The following is a 16,794-nucleotide window of genomic DNA, read 5'->3' as shown; positions in this document are numbered from 1 at the left end:
GTCCTTTCGCCCTCGTTCAGTCCAATATCCAGCAGCGCCGACTCTTCTTCTGTCCGTCAGAAGAAGAAGGGAGGGAAAAAATAATGTGATAGAAGAGCAAAAGAACAGGCCAGCGACGTGACGAAGAATTTGTACGACCCCGCCACAGCAACGTCGGCCGTGTCAAAGCTTCAATTTTTTTTTTGTTCCATCCGCACCCACACCGCGATGTTGAGCGCGGGGCCCGCAGGGCGAGTGAATTGGACGCTGCCGAGACCGACAAGAATTTTGTCGTTGACCAATGATATTACGCCGATTGGCTGTGGCGGGGTATCTTGGCGGGGGTTTGGGCAGTGGCGTGCAGGGTTCATGCAGACTCAAGGTTTCGGCTGCCGCGAGATCGGATTTTTCGCACCCTCCTCCAGCCGCATCGCGACCCAAATTCTTTCGATGACTTCACAGCTCTGAACGATCGAGATCGCCAAGTCAAATGAAAAAATTCAAATTGGCCGAGCAAAGAGCTTCACAACGGACCCCAACTTGGGCTTTTGACCAACCGGAAAATCAAATGAAAAAAGCTTCCGGTATATATGTTTCGATCCACCCAGGGGTCGAACCTGGAACCTCCTGATTACTCGGATCAGATCGAGATCCTCACCGTAGTCAGACGCTCTGCCATTGAGCCAGCGGACCTGCTATGCTTGTTGGTAGGCTGCTGTCCTATCACATTTTTCAACTGCAGCCGTTTTGGTGTGGAGCTGCTCCAGGTCGCTCTCTGGTAGATCTTTAGTGGGGGCGGGGCCGTCGTTATCGCGGCTCAGTGCGCCGATCCAGTTGACCGGTTGGCTGCTGGCGAACTGCCCCGCAGAAACCAAGAAACAAGCGAACCAAAGCGAACTAGATACCAAACCAAAAAGCGAAAACCAAGAAACGCGGCTTATAACTGTTCTGATTGGTGAAACGGCCGAAAAGCATCTGAAATTGGAAACGGCAGGGCCGTTGCAACGGGCTGTCATTTGGGCTCTCACTTGCAGCAACGGCCCAGGGTTGGCAGTTGCCAGTTGCAACATCAGAGGGCTTTCACAGCGTGGTCTTACCCAACAGCAAATCTCAACCTTGGAGCGCAACAGCCAGACAGGGTTTTCAGGGCATGCTCGACCACGGAACGGCTCACAGGCTGGGCTCATGTCATTCGATGGGCACACCAAGACTCGCACCCCACGAATACTCGACGAGCCACGAGCCGCAGTTCGCGAGCCACTGGCGACAACCCGGCGTATCTGGCTTTTCTCAACATCGGATGCTCCAGGAGCGGAACGAAGCTCCTGCGCCAACCTGAAGTCAACAAGTGCGCCCACTGGCTGCTCGCTAGGTGCTTGGCTCGCTGTCCATCATCTTGCATGCAAGCCTAAGCCGATCGCAGCAGCATCGCAGGCGCAGGATCGCAACTGGGGGGCGATCGTGAGATCCATCATACTCCATGGGTGCCCAGCAGCCCAGCACGCTTGGCAGCGCTGTGGATACAGCCATCTTCTGATTTCCGGCACCCGTCATCCCACTTCATTTCCACTGCTGGATGTTCTTGCCAAATCCTTCCGCGGCATCCTGACTCGCATCGGCATCTTAAGATCGCAGTGGTTGCGCGAGTCGGGATGTTGCTGCTGTTGCCAAGGCAGTGGCCGCACCGAACGGCACAGAGTTGCGATGGGAGGGTATAACAGCGCTGAATTTAGCGTTCGGATAGAGATTGGGAGTTGGGACGGATTTCCTTTTTGGCGATGCCGCTACCCCACCATCCCATCCATTCAGCCCTCCATCTCATTCTTACTTACACAGTATGGATGTGCAGCGGAGACGGACGGGTATTACGTGAAGAGAACAGCTCACTGGCCAGTTGAGCGGGAATCTTGCGCATCGCGATGAGGAGCAGAGGACGACGCTGCGTAACTCTTCGCTGAGCTTCGATGAGACAGCATCGGATGCCACATGCCACGGGCAACATAGAGGACAGGGCAGCAAGCGACGAACTGCCGGCTGTAGTGGCTCTGCGAGTCAGCGTCGTAAAGTCGTGTCGTGCCGTGGGCCGTTCGGCGGGTGTCGTAGATATCGATACCTATTGATATCTGTCTTGCACGCGCTGGCTCAGCGCTCACTCACCCCAGTGTAAAGAACTCAAGGGACATGCAGTAAGTGCTTCGTCGCACCGTGCGATATCGGATGAGAAACGGTCGAGTAGAATATGCTGCATCCCGCGCGTCATTGTGGATCGCTGCGCACATGGCTTGCGAGATGCGCGCCCCCCCCCCCCCCTTTCCTAGTTCTCCCTGTGCCCTGGGAAGCTGCACGCGAATCTGGTTGTCCTCCGAGAAACAGGAAACACGCTCACGTCTCACCGTTCGCCGAGCGTGCGAAGATGCGAGTGCCCGGCTTGTGTGTGGTGGTACGGGGCACGGAAGCCGGTCATGGGGCCGGCGTGGGGAAGGTCGCTTAGGGGTCAGCGATGGCACCCCTCATAGGCCCATAGGGCGATGAATGGCGAAATGACGGGCATGTCTCAAGCCAAACTGGTGCAAGCGGGTTGGGGTTGGCTGCGAGCCGGTTGCAGCGTGTATCAGTGGGAGGGGCACCATGGCTAGCATGGCTGGGCATAGCCAGCATGGGTTGTATGTGGTGCCGTCTGGTTGCTATCTGAGAGTCCACGGTGTGTGTCTGGCAGATGCTGATCTCTATGCTGGCACCAGCAGTTCATGGCGGAGTGGCAGCCGTGGCATCACTCTGGGATCACTAAAGACTGCTCGCATGCTTCTCTGCATTGCTCCTACTACTGCCGCATGCCGCATTCCGTCCGGGAGACGCAGAAGTCCAACAGACAAGCAGACGCTAGGCTGGCGGTACAGCGGCGCGATGTGATGGGCCCATCATGGAGAATCGCCGGGCAGAGACAGTCCTGGAACTGAGGAGTCTGTCTCCATCGCCCACCCAGTTCAGCCAGTCCCAGGCAGCCTCCTCCTCGCCAACATCTCTTGGCGGCACCCACTCTGACCCCGCGATTCGCGATTCGTCACTGCGACCATGTGCAGCATGCTGACCCGTTCGGCACCCTCATTCGCCGGCTCTATGCAAGGACAACAGAACAGGACTCTGGCGGTGTAGTGATTCTCGTCTTGGCCAAGGCATGTGCACGGGCTGGAAGGCAGGCCCGGAAGGGGGCAGAAGGGCGCAGAAGATGATATATGTGCGCGAGGGAAGCCGGCGACGCGGTCGAGTCTGCTCATCAGCTGTTGTTCTGTTTCGTTCCTCCCTCTCCTGGCCCCCCCCCCCCAGCAAATACCCCCATGCTCCCGGGCCTCTCGACCGTGAGTGCAACACCCGACAAGCAGCGTCTGGGCCAGATTAGCGCGGTTGACAGGGGTCCCGGTCTGGGCAACCAGGGTTCACGGTACCGGGTGGATGCCAGGTCCCCTGCTGACCCCCTAGCTCCTCCTTATCGCAGCGGATCGACCAATCGTCTGTCACTGACCATCGGCTGGCCACTCATCAGTCGACTCGGGCGATCGAGGCGGGTCCCTTTATTAGTGGCCTAGCATCCAGGTCCCAGAGCGACTCCCCTCCCCGTCGTTGTCATCACCTCTTGCCGGTGCACATTGCGCTGTATGCGCATCATTTCTTATATTCTTGGGCCATTTTGGAGGATCGGGCACGTGTGGAAGGGCAAGATGCCTTACTAGTGGAGATCACAACGGCTGTCAAGGGAAAGTGAAGTGTATAATTCGGAGGACTTTGTGCTTCTGATGCCATCGCCTGTGATCTTCGCTGGGATCTTCGCTGGGATCTTCCACGTTTCGGACTGAAGAGGCAGAGTTCGAGAACCCAGAGGCCGAAAAGGAGACCGCCGACAGACCACAGGCGGCCAGGACAAGAAAAAGAAATTATTCCCAAGCAAAAAAAAGTCATCTCCAAGAATTCTCGACCTAACCACTCCCCCCGCTTGTTCGCTCGCTCGCCGACTCTCTGTCGGCCCTCCATCGACACTTGCTTACATATACACACCGACAACAACCCTCCAAAACCACATACCACACCGACTCGACCAACACCCTCCATGGCGTTTGTACGCCGCCATTGACTCGATCAGAGAATGTTGTCTGCCCTCCTGCGACCCTTCCAGGGCAGCAGCCGCTCGCGCATTGACGACGACCACGCCGACCTCGCTGACCTCGAACAGCACGCAACTTCTCGCCCCTCGCTCACCGAGTACCGAAACCATCCTCATGCTACTGCCGACTTCACCGAGGCGGACGATGACGACGATGAATCCAACGATGGCAATCCTCAGTCGCGCTTCCCTCGGAGTCGTCGCCCCGGCGATGACGACAATGGATTCGGACGCTCTTCGGGGCTTTTGCCTCTATTTTCTGACCACCACCTAGGTGAGTTGTCATAAAGCATCGATTTTTCCGAGTTTGTTCCCGCTCTAACAACCGTCTCTACTCAGACTCGATTCCCATTTACTCGACCACTCACCAGATTCGCCTTCTGGTCCAAAGCAGGGCAGAGACCACACTGACATGGGAGCAGCTCAAGTCGCCCCAAGTGTCACAATTCCTTATCAAGCCCATGCAACAGCAGATACGCGCTCAGTACTTCTCGCCGGGAACTGTATATTGCCTGATGGCAAATTGTCTGCAGTTCGAGAAGGAAAGCCATCTCTATCCGGGCAATGCCAGCACCAATGCCACGCGAGCCAAGGTCTGCGAGCTGCTGGCCATTAAACTCCTTCGCGAGTACTCTACCCGCGAGCTGATCGATGCCCTTTGCTACGAGTTCTGGCCGCTCCAAGGCTGCCCCGGCTCGCAGACGCCGCTCTCTTTCTCCGGAGGGAGTAGATCCATGAACGTAGACCTAAGAAGCTCGACCCTCGAGATCGCCATCCGCGCCTCGGCCAAGCACTTCCTGTCCCATCCCTTGGTCATGCAACAGATCGAGGCCATCTGGAGCGGCGCCATCAGTTTCCATCCTTCCTTGCGTGAAGTTCAGCGCCAGAGCTCCCATTCCAGCGGCCAGTCGCGCCGCCAGAGTACTGTTCGCACGCCATTGCTCGCCGACCAACCCCCTAAGGAGGACTTCATCCGACTGCGGACACTCGACCCTACCCATCGCTCAGCGGTTCTGTACGATCCGCGGACGGCTTCCCCATTTAAGCTCTCGAGGTTGCGTGTCCCACGATATCGTCGCCTGTTCTCCACCGGCTCGCTAGTCGTTCTCATTTGCCTGTACCTCGCTGTGCTAGGCCAGCGCTCAAGCAAGATCACAGGGCTGGAGCTTCTGTTCTGGTTCTGGAGTGCCGGCTTCATGCTGGACGAGATCGTCGGGTTCAGCGAGCATGGCGTCTCGTTCTATGTCATGAGTTTCTGGAACATTTTTGACCTCGGCAGCCTGTTACTCTTGATTGTGTACTACTGCATGCGCATCTACGGTGTGTTTCTGCTGGACCCTCACCAGTGGAATCAGAATGCGTATGACGTACTTGCACTTAACGCAATCTTGCTGCTGCCCCGGATCTTCAGTGTCCTGGATCATAGCAAGTATTTTTCGCAGCTGCTGATCGCATTTCGCCTGCTGGCGTTGGACCTGGCTGCAGTGTTTTTGCTTTGCCTGGTTTGCTGCAGCGGGTTTTTCGTCTTCTTTATTTTCTCCAAGGGCCGGAAGGACCCATGGGATCACGCTTACAGCATTTTCCAGATTCTGGTGGGATACACACCAGCTGCATGGGAGATGTGGCCCTCCTACGGCTGGCTGGGCAAGGCTCTCATGGGCTTGTTCTTAATTGTTGGCCACTTTGTGATCCTGTAAGCGCTCCCTGGCCAATGATGTGTTGAAGACGACGCTAATCTTACGAGCAGGACAATTCTTGTTACCGTCTTGGCCAACTCGTTCATGAATATCGCGTCCAAGACCAACCAGGAGTATCAGTAAGTACGCCGACCCTACCTCAACCCGACTTTTGCTAATGGCAAGGTTCCTTTTTGCTATCAACGCCATCTCCATGGTCAAGAACGACGCGCTCTTCTCTTATGTGGCGCCCGGCAACCTGTTTGCCTGGCTGTTAATGCCCCTGCGGTACTTCATGCCAGTCGACCAGTATGTTTGGCTGAACCGCATGGTGATTAAGGTCACCCACTTCCCTCTGCTGTTTTGCATCTACTTCTATGAGAAGTATATTCTCGCAGCAGACATGTACGAGGCGACAGACCTTGTGGACAAGCCGAGACACAACCGCGCTTCGACCGTCCACGACCTTGTTAGCCGGTCGGCCTTCTTTAGCCCCAGCATTCGTGTCCGTGAGGATTCGGTGTTTGGCTATCAGAAGGATCGCGTGCTTGACGAGGTCTTTCGTCGCGCGCCTGATGTGCGTACTCAGCGGCGCAACGAGAGGCGCAAGACGCAAAATAATGCCATCCGTACTTGGATGGACCAACAAGAGGCTGGGGGCTACACCTCGCCTCATAGGAATTATTCGACCATGGACCGAGTCGTTTCGACTGGCTGGGAGAGGCGGTTCAGCATGAGCCGCGAGCGGCCTTCGAGGATGCACAGGATTTATTCCGACATGCGGTCGGCTGCTAGCGACCCGGCCGAGTTCATCTCTGATGCGCCGTATCCGACTGCCTCTGAAGTCTCTAAGGAAGATGGCAGCGCCGCTCGCAGGGACTATGCCACTGACACTAAGGAGGTCACGGATGGTGATGCCGACGGCGACGACGAGCTTGTCACCAATGATGAGGACGAGGAGGACATGGTGACGACCAACAACAACGACGAGACCGGCACCGCGCAAGAACATGCTGTTGAGACCGAATCGGAGTACTTCACGACGCCGGTTAACCAGCGCTCCGGTAACCTCGAACCCTCATCCCTCGATTCTCCACGCCCGCCGACGTCACGCCGAGTCCCCCTGCACACGCGGACGCTCTCTTCGAACACCATTCTCTTTATGGGGGAAGAGGATGTCAAACAACAGCAACAAGGACACAGCGACTCGTCCGCGTCGGGCTGGCCTGCCCCCCCATCCCGGCCTGTGAACCGTCCCATGCGCAGCAATACCCTCGGTGATGGTCGTCGTTCGCCCCGGCGTGCTCTTTACCTTTCCCAGCAACGTCCACGCTCCATGGTCTACACTGGTTCATCCGGACCAGTCTTTGACCTTTCTCGCACGGCGCCGAACCGTCCCGGCCTAACCCTCGATACCAACATTACCAATACCACATCTCCATCCTACTATTCCTACACCTCTCACTACTCCTCTCGCCACGGCCACTACGACTACCATTCATACCACGCCCGGCCCTTACCCCGGCGCAAGTCTCTTGCCGATTTGATTCCTTCGCCGGAGTCCGTGATTCATGCACCACTCGGCAACGTCCCCTCAGACTACACCAACGCCGGCAGCGGCGGTAGTGGAGGCAGCAGGGGCATGAGCAGCAAGATGATGTGGGCCAAGATGAAGTCGCTGGAAGCCAGTCTGGGGGGTATTGCGCGTGAGATGAGGTCGTTGAGAAAATCGGTGCCAAATACGGCGCATAATTCGGGGGAGGAGGAAGATGGATTGAGAAGGGGGGCATTTATTGACGAAGAAGAGTTGGAGGAGGGGCTGGTTGCCGGAGGTGGGTCGGGAGGAGGTTCCGTGAGTGGGAGTGGTGGGGATCGCAGGAGGCGATATCATTGGCGGCATCAACAGTATCATCAGGAGAGACAGCAGCAACAGCAACAGCAAAGGTTGCCGTTCCCGGGGTCGGATCCTTCTTCGACAGCGTCAGTTGTCGGAGGGTCGGGGGCCTTCATTGAGGTTGCGAGGGAGAAGGATCGGGATAGAGAACGGATGGGCGGCTTAAGGAGGTCGCGGACCCTGCCAAAGAGAATTCACCACCATCATACATCGTCGCAATACCTCTCTCAGCAGCAGCAGCAGCAGCAGGCTGGTCCTTGTCCTTCCAGTGCTACGGGTGTCTCGAGCGGGAGAAGATCAAGCGTCTTCCGTAGTCCGCGCAGCGCAGCAGGTAGCTCAACGACGACCCCAAGTACGGCGATCAACACTGCTGCTGCCTCTGGGCTGGGCATTGCCGCGTCCAGCAGCAGTCGAAAGGGCAAGGAGAAGGAGGTTGGTGGTCCGGATCCTGTAGATGAGATGGCGCCTTTGCTGCCTCCACCGGCCATGGCGACAACCACAGAGGATGAGAGTGAGGATGTCAGTGAGGGTCATGCTGTCTCGCCTGGTGATACGTCGATGTTGGGATCATCGGCACGGGGGAAGAGGACGAGGAGGAGGAGAAGGGGGAGCGTTGCGTCGCTTTGATGGAGATGATAGGTAATGATGAGAAATGGGAAAAGAGGAGGAATGATGGATTTGTGAAGGAAAATGGAATATTTTTTGGCGTTTGGCGGCGGCAGATGGGGGTTAGGTTAGGTTAGGTAAAAGGTTAGGTAAAGTTCGTGATCGGCGCGGACAGACGGACGAACGGATGGATGGATGGATGGATGGGATGGGATGGGCCGATGGTCTGATGAGATGGGTTAGGAGATGGGAGGCCGAATTGTGTTATTACCCTCTTACTACTTTCATACCTGTGCCTTCTTCTAGTGTATGGATGGACTGGACAGGACGGACGGCGTCAATGGTCTGGAAAGTTTCGTGGATCTTTAGGGATCTGGTTGCGGTTGGGGTTGCATTGGGCGGCGTTTATGGGATACCTACCTACCTTATCTATCCGATATGGATTGTATCGTGTCGAGGGAAGGAAAATAGTCGCGGGCGATACCAAAACAAACAGCAACTTAGTTATTTTGTTACCCTCCCAGCTCTGATGTGGATGGATATGTGTGAAGGGAAATCGATGTGCTGTGGTGTTTGTGGAGTGGTAATTTGAGATCATGAGGATCTTTGGCAGCGGTGAGAGACTTGCCGGACAACAGGACGATGGCTCTCGTGACGGAAAATGTAACTATGGTGGAATGGTGTATAGATATATTGTCCGAGGTAATCATTTTGTCGAAAGGGAATGCAAGCATTCGAGTTTGGCTTCAACAAGGTACCTGGTGATATGAACCATGCAACGACCACGACCACAGAAGGACAGTGAAGACTGATGCTATTCAAAACCAAGACAAGTAAAACGATAGAATTGGGTATCAAGAAGCTTTTTGGATTCCTTACACCAGCGCCGTGGATAGTAGTCATCATGATGGCCGAGCGAGCAGCCGGTTGAAGTACACCACCGACCTGAACCATTCTCCTAGAATGGCCCGACCATCATGCATAAGAAGCATGCCCTCGACCCAGCGCATGTTACCCCAATGTCTGTCTAACTACCGCCTTTTCATTCATCCCATCCGAGCCATCACCAGCAAACAATGCTTTCCCTCCAAGACAGCCAGGTGGTCTCTCCTCTCGTTCCAACCATACCATCCCCTTCTCCCGCCCAACTTTACAAAATTGGCGGTTCCCGGCCCAGGGTAAATAGCTTAGATACCCCCACCGCTCCGGTCAACACTCACATACAAATTTCCTGGAATGGCCGCCTGCCGTCGCTCGTTCTCGTACATCTGCCAGCGCATGTACCGGATGAAGCCGTATGCTCCCGCCCAAGTGAGGGTAAGTGTTGTTAGGTAGGGATGACGGCTTTAGCACAGTTAGCTTGGTCTTATCTTTTTGTTTATCGGTCTTATGGTGCGAGAGGGAGTCAAGAGAGGGAAAGGAATGAAGAGTGAGTGTGTGTGTTGGGGCAGAGTTGATGAGTAGGACCAGGGTAAAGAACAGAGACATACCGAGGCCAGGACCGCTGATGCGCCGGGCCTGGAGTCGGCATGGGGGGGTGGTGGGCTGTTTGGGATACGAGCCGGGCCGATGAGGGAAGGCGGGCGAAGAGAGAGTCCGGGGCAGCAGCCCGGGGTGTGGTGTGTTGAGAGACCGCACTAACAAGACGGGGATGCGGAGACGGCAAGGTGGGGAGGAGGCGGCTTTGGCCTGACATGGTTCCAAATACAATTGACTTCTTAGAAGTTGTGTGTTGGACTTTTGGCTTTTACAACTGTTGAAGGAAGAGCTTGAGAGGTGGGAAGAGATAGACAGAAAAGGCAAGGCAGGTAGCAGCGGTTTATAAGACGAGAGGAGAGGGGATGTGGGACGATGCTAACAACACATGAACATTGTTGACCTTAGCTCGGGCTTGTTTTTTTTTTTTTTTTTTTTTTGGCACCAATGCATGATGATGTCTTTGGATGTGATTCATTGCAGGGAGATTGGCCGTGCTACAAGTTGATTTATTTTTTTTAAAAAAAATCTAGCTTCCGCATGGATGTGCAGAGATTTGTTGGGATCGGGAAGGACTATTTGTAGATCTGTGCTAGTTTATTCTCTCTCAAGAAACTGATTTGATGCAGATAGGACGAGATATCAACATCCTCCTCGTGAAAGTCTTGGCTGGTGCCGTTGAAACGGTCAGGGAGAGCATATCTTGTTTCATCCTCGGGAACAACAGGAATGTATTGTTGACGTGGGATTCCTGAAGCGGAAAGCCGAGCTTGATGGCGAGCACCCGATTGGCTAGGAGTATGAAAGGCGAGATAAGGGTTAGCGTTTACAACAACCCCCAAAGATACGAGGGTTAGAGTTACTACCTCTCATCCGGGATGCTGGCAACGGCTGCTAAATCGCAAACGTCATGCTCGATTCAAAAAAGAGGACGCTCAGCTTCGCTGAATAGGTGTCTTATCTACCTTCAAAGACCGCAGATCAAAATAGAATACTGTCTCTCTTTATCTTCTTCATGGATTACCAGAGAAAACCAGCTCATGCTGGTATCTCTGTTCACTACGTCAACAGCTCAGAGCTTGATGCTTGTATTCTGCGACCTGCGGAGCTCACTTGCTCCTGGTAAACCGCAACTCATTCTAGACAGGACAGGATCTGTCATAGACCACTGAGGTTTACCCCATGAGCAGAAGCCGCGTGGAGTTTAAAGCATTCGTCTTCTGTACAGCAGTTAACGAGATGCAAACAGAGTCGAGAGCCATATTTCTGAAAGAAACATTGAAGGACACACATGGCTTGCTGCAGAGTCTAGAACACGACGGATAAAAAGCTGCTGCCTGGTTACTAGCAAGGTGGGATCGTGGGCTGTATCCCGATAGGTGCCAGAAACCTGGTGCTTTGTGATTGGATGCGGAGCGACGGTAGTCAGGCTCACTTTGTCTCGTCTGACATGCTGGACCTCTATTATCGTCCTATTGCCGATCATATTTTGCTCCTTTCTACCCAGATATAACCACTTGTGGTGTCAATGTCCAAATAAAAACTACTAGTATCAGCTCGTAACACTTGACTCAATCAACGTGGGCCCTTTGGGAATCTTTCCAGGGCAGATTGGAATATACCCCTCCCCATGAAGCGAGAACAAAGCACAAGTGTCGAGAAGTCAAGTTGGTAAGGCTGAGTCTAAGTTTTCAGCGCAGCTCGGAGTTGCTCGGTTGCCTAGATTGTTTTGTATTTGCCCTCGTTTTCTCCTTTCCTTCTTTTCTATCGTGCCGTCAAACGTTTTCTTCCTTTTCTTCTTTCCCTCCACAACAGCTGGTTTGGGCCGGTTTGGATCCAAAAGCGCCATTGGAAGTTGATTGATCTAAGAGTCCCAACAGCGCCGGCCTCTCGGGATTATACTCATATCTCTTTCGGGCTGCGAGCTGAACCCTTGTCAGCTATTTCGATCAATCCCTCCAGATTCAAGTCCCCTATGTAGGAGCCAGATCGAGATTCGTCGAATACTCCCACTCAGGGTGACTCTCTTGCATTTACAGTTTAACTACTTGCTCTCGACAAATACAAAAGATCAATCCAGCGTAGTCTTAACCGATCCGCCAGGATGGCCACTTCTCCTACCCAAGACCGCATGGGGGAGCCTCGTGAGCCCATAATGTCCTCCGAGAGAGCTAAGAAGGACACTCTTCTCTGGGAACCAATCCGCTATGCCATAGCCACGCACATGACGGACGTCGCGTCCATGAAGCAGCCCATCTCGGGCCCCGAGGATGGCGATGTCCTTGCGCTCGTGTACTTCCCGAAGGAACCAACAAAACTCGCCCGCGACGGCAAGCCGTGGCCCGAAGTCATCAAGATCCGGATGAAGTCCGAGCGGCTGCTGTCTCTGGACTCACCCAAGATCAAAGAGATGCTGGGTGACCGGATGCAGGCTCGCTTCCGCCGACGGTTGAAGAATGGGCCTGCTCTAAAACGAGTTCAGGTACATCATCGACTTTACTCCCCCGGTCGAGGGCCAGGAGCTGGCGGAGATCACCGCGGCCCTGTGGCTACCCAAGATGGTGAAGCTCTGGTGGCTGGCCGGCATGTTTATTCCCGATGAGATCCTTGAGGTGCCGCATCTGCGCGGGCTGCCGGATTTCCCTATGCGACCGCTCGCCAACCGCCCTGTTGGACCCCTCCTGGTGCTGGGCCATGATGATGTGTGCAGGAGCAGGCAGTGTGTTTCGAGACCGCCGAGCGTGATGGCTCCTGATAGAGAGACTGAGCTTGTCACGCTGGGTATCACGAACACCACAGACTGGAAGGCGAAGCAGGGTGTGCCGGGGATTGTGGATGACGACGAGGCGAGGGATGATGATCGCGGTGGGTATATGGTGCGCTGGAGGAGGGTTGAGGATTATTGTCCTGAGAGACATCGGGCCACAATTGTTAGAGTTTTGAGGGCAATCAATGGGGATAATCTGTGGCTGAACTCTGCTGTTAGGATGTGGACTGTTGCTCAAGTTGGGCTGTGGTTAGAGGTTCCCCAAGTTGTGGTGAGTTGCCCCTGAGTTCCCTTCATGCCCGAGATAACATGAAGCTGACTTACATCTCCAGACTGATCGCGTTACACAGTGGTTTCTTTCACCCCCCAGCACCAAATTTATCGAGATCTGCCCTGAGCGTGCCTTTCAGATCGCCTATGGCCTCAAGAGCCCCAGCGTCTTGATTGCTGCTTTCAAGATCCTGGTCGCCGAGCGCGCAATCGACTATGCCTCTCCTACTTTCGCGACCACAGAACGCCCCCCGCACTCCTGGGTCCTCCGTCCCCGCGACGACTACGGAGACTTCCCCCCGACCCGGTCGAGTACGCAGCCCGGGCCTTCGCAGACCGTGTCGCTTCCCTGGTGAACGTTCTACAGTCTGACAAAGTCTTCTCCCTCCTGCCACACGACAACCCCGAATGGGCAAGGCTCATGGCCCTCGGCCAGGCGACCACCAGACTCCCGGACGACGACCCCCTGAAGGTCGCTTACGATAAACTCGTCCACTTCTTACTCACCGCATTCCATCTACTCGTAGATCATTGCCGGACCCCTCTGGAGCACATCACCCTCCCCCAGAAAGACTGCGACTACTTCGACAAACTCCTCGACCTCCTCGAGTCCCAGTGTAAGCACTGGATCCCCGTCCCCAACCGGTCTTTATGGAGCCTTCGCGGCACATACAACAAACTGAGCACGGCCCAGCGTGTGTTGACGCCCATCTTCTGGCGTCGCCTGCGCCGCCTGTTTGACGTGGAGAACCAAATCTCCCGTGCGATGAACGCGGCGCTCCGGACCGCCAGCGTCCGCTCCCCAGCCCTGCATTGTACGCTGAACTTGATGGCGGAGGAGTTTAACCGCCAGCTGCTTCTGGCGCTCACCCAGCCTGAGGTGGCTGACAAGGGGGAGGTTGTTGGCCCTGCCAGGCTGACGATCGACGCCGCTACGCTACCTCCCCACCCGCTGAAGGTCCTCGCCCAAGACGCGAGCACGCCCCACACAGGACTGGAGCATATCTACCAACGCTGGAACGAGAGCATGCTGCCGCGGTTTACTCTCAAGGGATTTACTTCTTCCTGCGCAAGGGCGTGCTCGACATGGTCGAAAGCGTGCTTGGTCCTGTGACGAGGGACATAGATCCCGACTCGGGCGTCATGCTCGTCTTGTCGGATTCGCTCCTCTACACGGCCGTCTGGGAGAACGAGATTAAATACCTACCGTTGTGGGCAGGCGGCTTGGATGATGGGTCGGGGGGTGTGTTCCAGGAGGGGGAGGTGCCTCCTCCGCCGCCGGCGGTGGCTGCAATTGAAGCTGATGGGGCTATTTGGGGAGGGAGGTCGGGATGGTCCATGCTTGGTGGGGAGATGAACGGAACTTCTATTGCCATGTCGGGTATTGAGGGTAGTGAGCTTGATCATGAGGATGATGGTGATACGGTTGTGTTGAGCAGAGGCAGGGGGATAGATGGCCCCTCGGAGGTATTTAGTCTCGCCAGTGGGGAGACAATTTTCAGGAGTGTGGATGTTAATATGAGCTGTGCGAGTGTGAGTACGATGGGTGTAGTTACGGCTCCGCTGTCGGAGATGGAGTTTGAAGCGGTTGGTTATGAGGGGATGAGGGAGGTTGAGGAGCAGCCTGCTCAGAGCCAAGCTCAGGCTGTGGTTACTACTACTACTACTACTGCTGCTGCTGCTGCTGCTGCTGCTTCTGAGAGTTTGGGGGAGAATGAGAATGCTGGTAGCAGTCAGCAAATGAAGATGGTGTTTGAGGATTCGGACTTCGATGTGGAAGAGGAGGATGATCTGGATCTGTTTAATGGGGAAATGATTTGATGGGGGATGGCGTTCGTACTAGCTGGTGTTGTGTTGTTATTGGATTCTGGAATGGATGTCGGTAGCATTCTGTGGCGTTTGGAAGGAGGAGGAGGAGGTCGCCCGGGGGGAGGGGTTGGGGGGGCGAGGAGAGAGAGAGAGAGAGAGAGAGAGAGAGATGGGGAAGATGACGGATTATCCGGTAGCATTTCAAACCTCTGTTGGGCAGCGGTCCTCGATCATAAATAGCATTAAGCATTAATCGTACCATACCGTTGGCAGGACATTGAGTACAGTAGCAGCAAATGAACTTCATATAGGTAATTAAGCCAAATGCAATGCAATGAAATACCATGCTATGCTATGCTATGTTATGCGCTCTATATCCCAATCTCCCCAACTTACTACGTACATACGTACATACCCTCTAACTATTTCTCACATCCCACCAACATCAACCCCTATTCAGAGTATTCCCGCTCCCCTTCGGATTATTCTCGATAAACTCGTCCCACTCCCTCGCTTTCATCGTCTCCTCGTCCGCCTTCTCAATGTTATCCTCGTCCGGCTCCGGCTGCTGCCAGCTCTTTTCTCCCCCTCCCTCGATAATCCCGCCCCGCCGTCTCTCCTCCTCCAAGTACTCGTCGATCGTCATCGTTGGCAGGTTATGTCCTGGCCGGAAGACTCCCTTCGCGATCTCCTGCCGCGAGTTGACCAATGTGAATGGGCGCAAAGGTTTGCCATCTGTGGACAGCAATGGTCCTCCCGGGATGCGACTACCGGGGCCGTATTGCAACGGTGGGTCAAGCTTCTCGCTGTAGCCGTCTTTGTTCCTCTCCTGTTGTTGTCTCCGACGAGCGTCCTCCTCTGCGGCCTGCTGCTGCGCTTTTTGGGCTTCGCTTGGTTCCGGTGGCGCCATTGCCAGAATTTCCCACTCCCGGTTGAGGGATTCCAGGGCTTGGAAGGTCATGTGTACCGAGTACTCGAGATGCGCGAGGTGCACCTGGCGGACGAGATCTTCGTCGCCGCCGTCCTGCTTGCCGTCTTCGGCTTCTTCTCCGGCGCCGTAGCCGGGTCGACTGCGGAGGTACTCCAGCTTGGCTTTGAGCTCCTTTTCCTGCCTGTAGTTCGCAATCTTGGCGTTGCGACGAGAGACGGGGTCGGATGCCGCCGGGATGGTGCTGAACGTGGTCGGACTATCGTGATATTGCTCGAGGAGCTTCTTATACTGCTGCGATAGTAGGCCGTAGCTATCCAGCAAGTGGAGAAATCTCTCATAGGCGTCGCGAGCGGCTGACACTAGATGCTTGCGCTCGGAGGCTCCTGAAGAAGGGAGTTTTTGCGTGAGCTCGGCGAGGTAGAAGTTGGTCAAGAGGAAGGGCAGGTCATTGGTGTGCAGATCCTCGAGGGATTCGTTCGGGCTGAAGAGCGAGAGCTTGCTGATCAGGGTCAGGCAGTCATTGTAGAGAGTGATGGCAGAGGACACGGCGTCGCGGTAGTCGGTGGACATCGGGGGGAAGCTGGTGGTTTCGAGGGAGAGGCGTTTGGCTTCGGCGTCTGCCCAGAGGGCTTTGAGAGAGCGGGGTTCGTCCATTTTTGGAGGATGGGTTAGGAGTTCTGCCGCAAGTCTATGGTGTAGAGACTCGAAGCTAAGTGGCAAATCAGGGTATGTATGGTGTGCCTGATGGTGACGAGTTCGGTGATGTTGAGTGCTGTTAATAAGCTAGAGTTAAGCTGGAGCTGGAGCTCGTTTCTTCGAATTTCCAGGTTCATGGATGGCTGCGGGATCCCAGGTGATGCCCCTCCTGTGGGGCTCCTTATCTTATCGAATGGCGGGGTAGCGGGGTACAAGGGGTCGGAGACTCGATCGACATTCACTTCCCAACCAGCGACTCAAGCTCGAAGATTCTAAAAAAAAAAAAAAAAATCATGAACGTCATTGCTTGAGAGCGAACCAACTGACCGTACCAGAATCTATCTCAATCTTTCGGAATGGGGCTATGAGTGCTTGTCAGTTAGCAGTGGGATAGAAGTGGGGCACGACCCCTGGATCAGGAGATCCTTGACTCTGCTGTGCTTCTGCATGACTCTCATCACTTGGTCCTCATCCTCACATCCCTTCTTTTCCTCCTCGTCCGAAGTCAAAGCTACAGCCTCTTACCAATCCTCT

The 16,794-nt window shown here is 55.0% G+C and overlaps 4 protein-coding genes and 1 non-coding gene across 5 annotated transcripts; 3 read left to right on the top strand and 2 right to left on the bottom strand.

The window, feature by feature from the left end:
* Nucleotides 1–575: 575 nt before the first annotated feature.
* CTHT_0032590 lies at nucleotides 576–672 on the bottom strand. Its single transcript has 2 exons — nucleotides 637–672; nucleotides 576–611 (listed from the first exon to the last, which is right to left on the bottom strand). It is a non-coding gene; the product is annotated as a tRNA-Arg (tRNA).
* Nucleotides 673–4,117: 3,445 nt separating this feature from the next.
* Nucleotides 4,118–5,955, top strand: CTHT_0032580 (ion channel-like protein; the record flags this gene model as incomplete). The annotated part of the gene is made up of 3 exons (XM_006693634.1): nucleotides 4,118–4,409; nucleotides 4,475–5,828; nucleotides 5,883–5,955. The coding sequence occupies 3 exons, from the start codon at nucleotides 4,118–4,120 to the stop codon at nucleotides 5,953–5,955; spliced, it is 1,719 nt and encodes a 572-aa protein (XP_006693697.1).
* A 70-nt stretch (nucleotides 5,956–6,025) lies between these two features.
* On the top strand, nucleotides 6,026–8,332 carry CTHT_0032570 (uncharacterized protein; the record flags this gene model as incomplete). Its single annotated transcript, XM_006693633.1, has 1 exon — nucleotides 6,026–8,332. One exon carries the CDS (start codon nucleotides 6,026–6,028, stop codon nucleotides 8,330–8,332), a length of 2,307 nt encoding a protein of 768 aa, XP_006693696.1.
* Nucleotides 8,333–11,891: 3,559 nt separating this feature from the next.
* CTHT_0032560 (uncharacterized protein) lies at nucleotides 11,892–14,645 on the top strand (the record flags this gene model as incomplete). The annotated part of the gene is made up of 5 exons (XM_006693632.1): nucleotides 11,892–12,169; nucleotides 12,270–12,825; nucleotides 12,887–13,176; nucleotides 13,242–13,782; nucleotides 13,851–14,645. 5 exons carry the CDS (start codon nucleotides 11,892–11,894, stop codon nucleotides 14,643–14,645), a joined length of 2,460 nt encoding a protein of 819 aa, XP_006693695.1.
* A 433-nt stretch (nucleotides 14,646–15,078) lies between these two features.
* CTHT_0032550 (uncharacterized protein) lies at nucleotides 15,079–16,218 on the bottom strand (the record flags this gene model as incomplete). Its single annotated transcript, XM_006693631.1, has 1 exon — nucleotides 15,079–16,218. The coding sequence occupies one exon, from the start codon at nucleotides 16,216–16,218 to the stop codon at nucleotides 15,079–15,081; it is 1,140 nt and encodes a 379-aa protein (XP_006693694.1).
* Nucleotides 16,219–16,794: the final 576 nt, after the last annotated feature.

This window comes from Thermochaetoides thermophila, assembly GCF_000221225.1.
Source record: "Thermochaetoides thermophila DSM 1495 unplaced genomic scaffold scf7180000011816, whole genome shotgun sequence".
NCBI classification, from domain to species: Eukaryota; Fungi; Ascomycota; class Sordariomycetes; order Sordariales; family Chaetomiaceae; genus Thermochaetoides; species Thermochaetoides thermophila.
The sequence above is the reverse complement of the archived record's forward strand: the minus strand, read 5'-3'. Positions and strand labels throughout refer to the sequence as shown.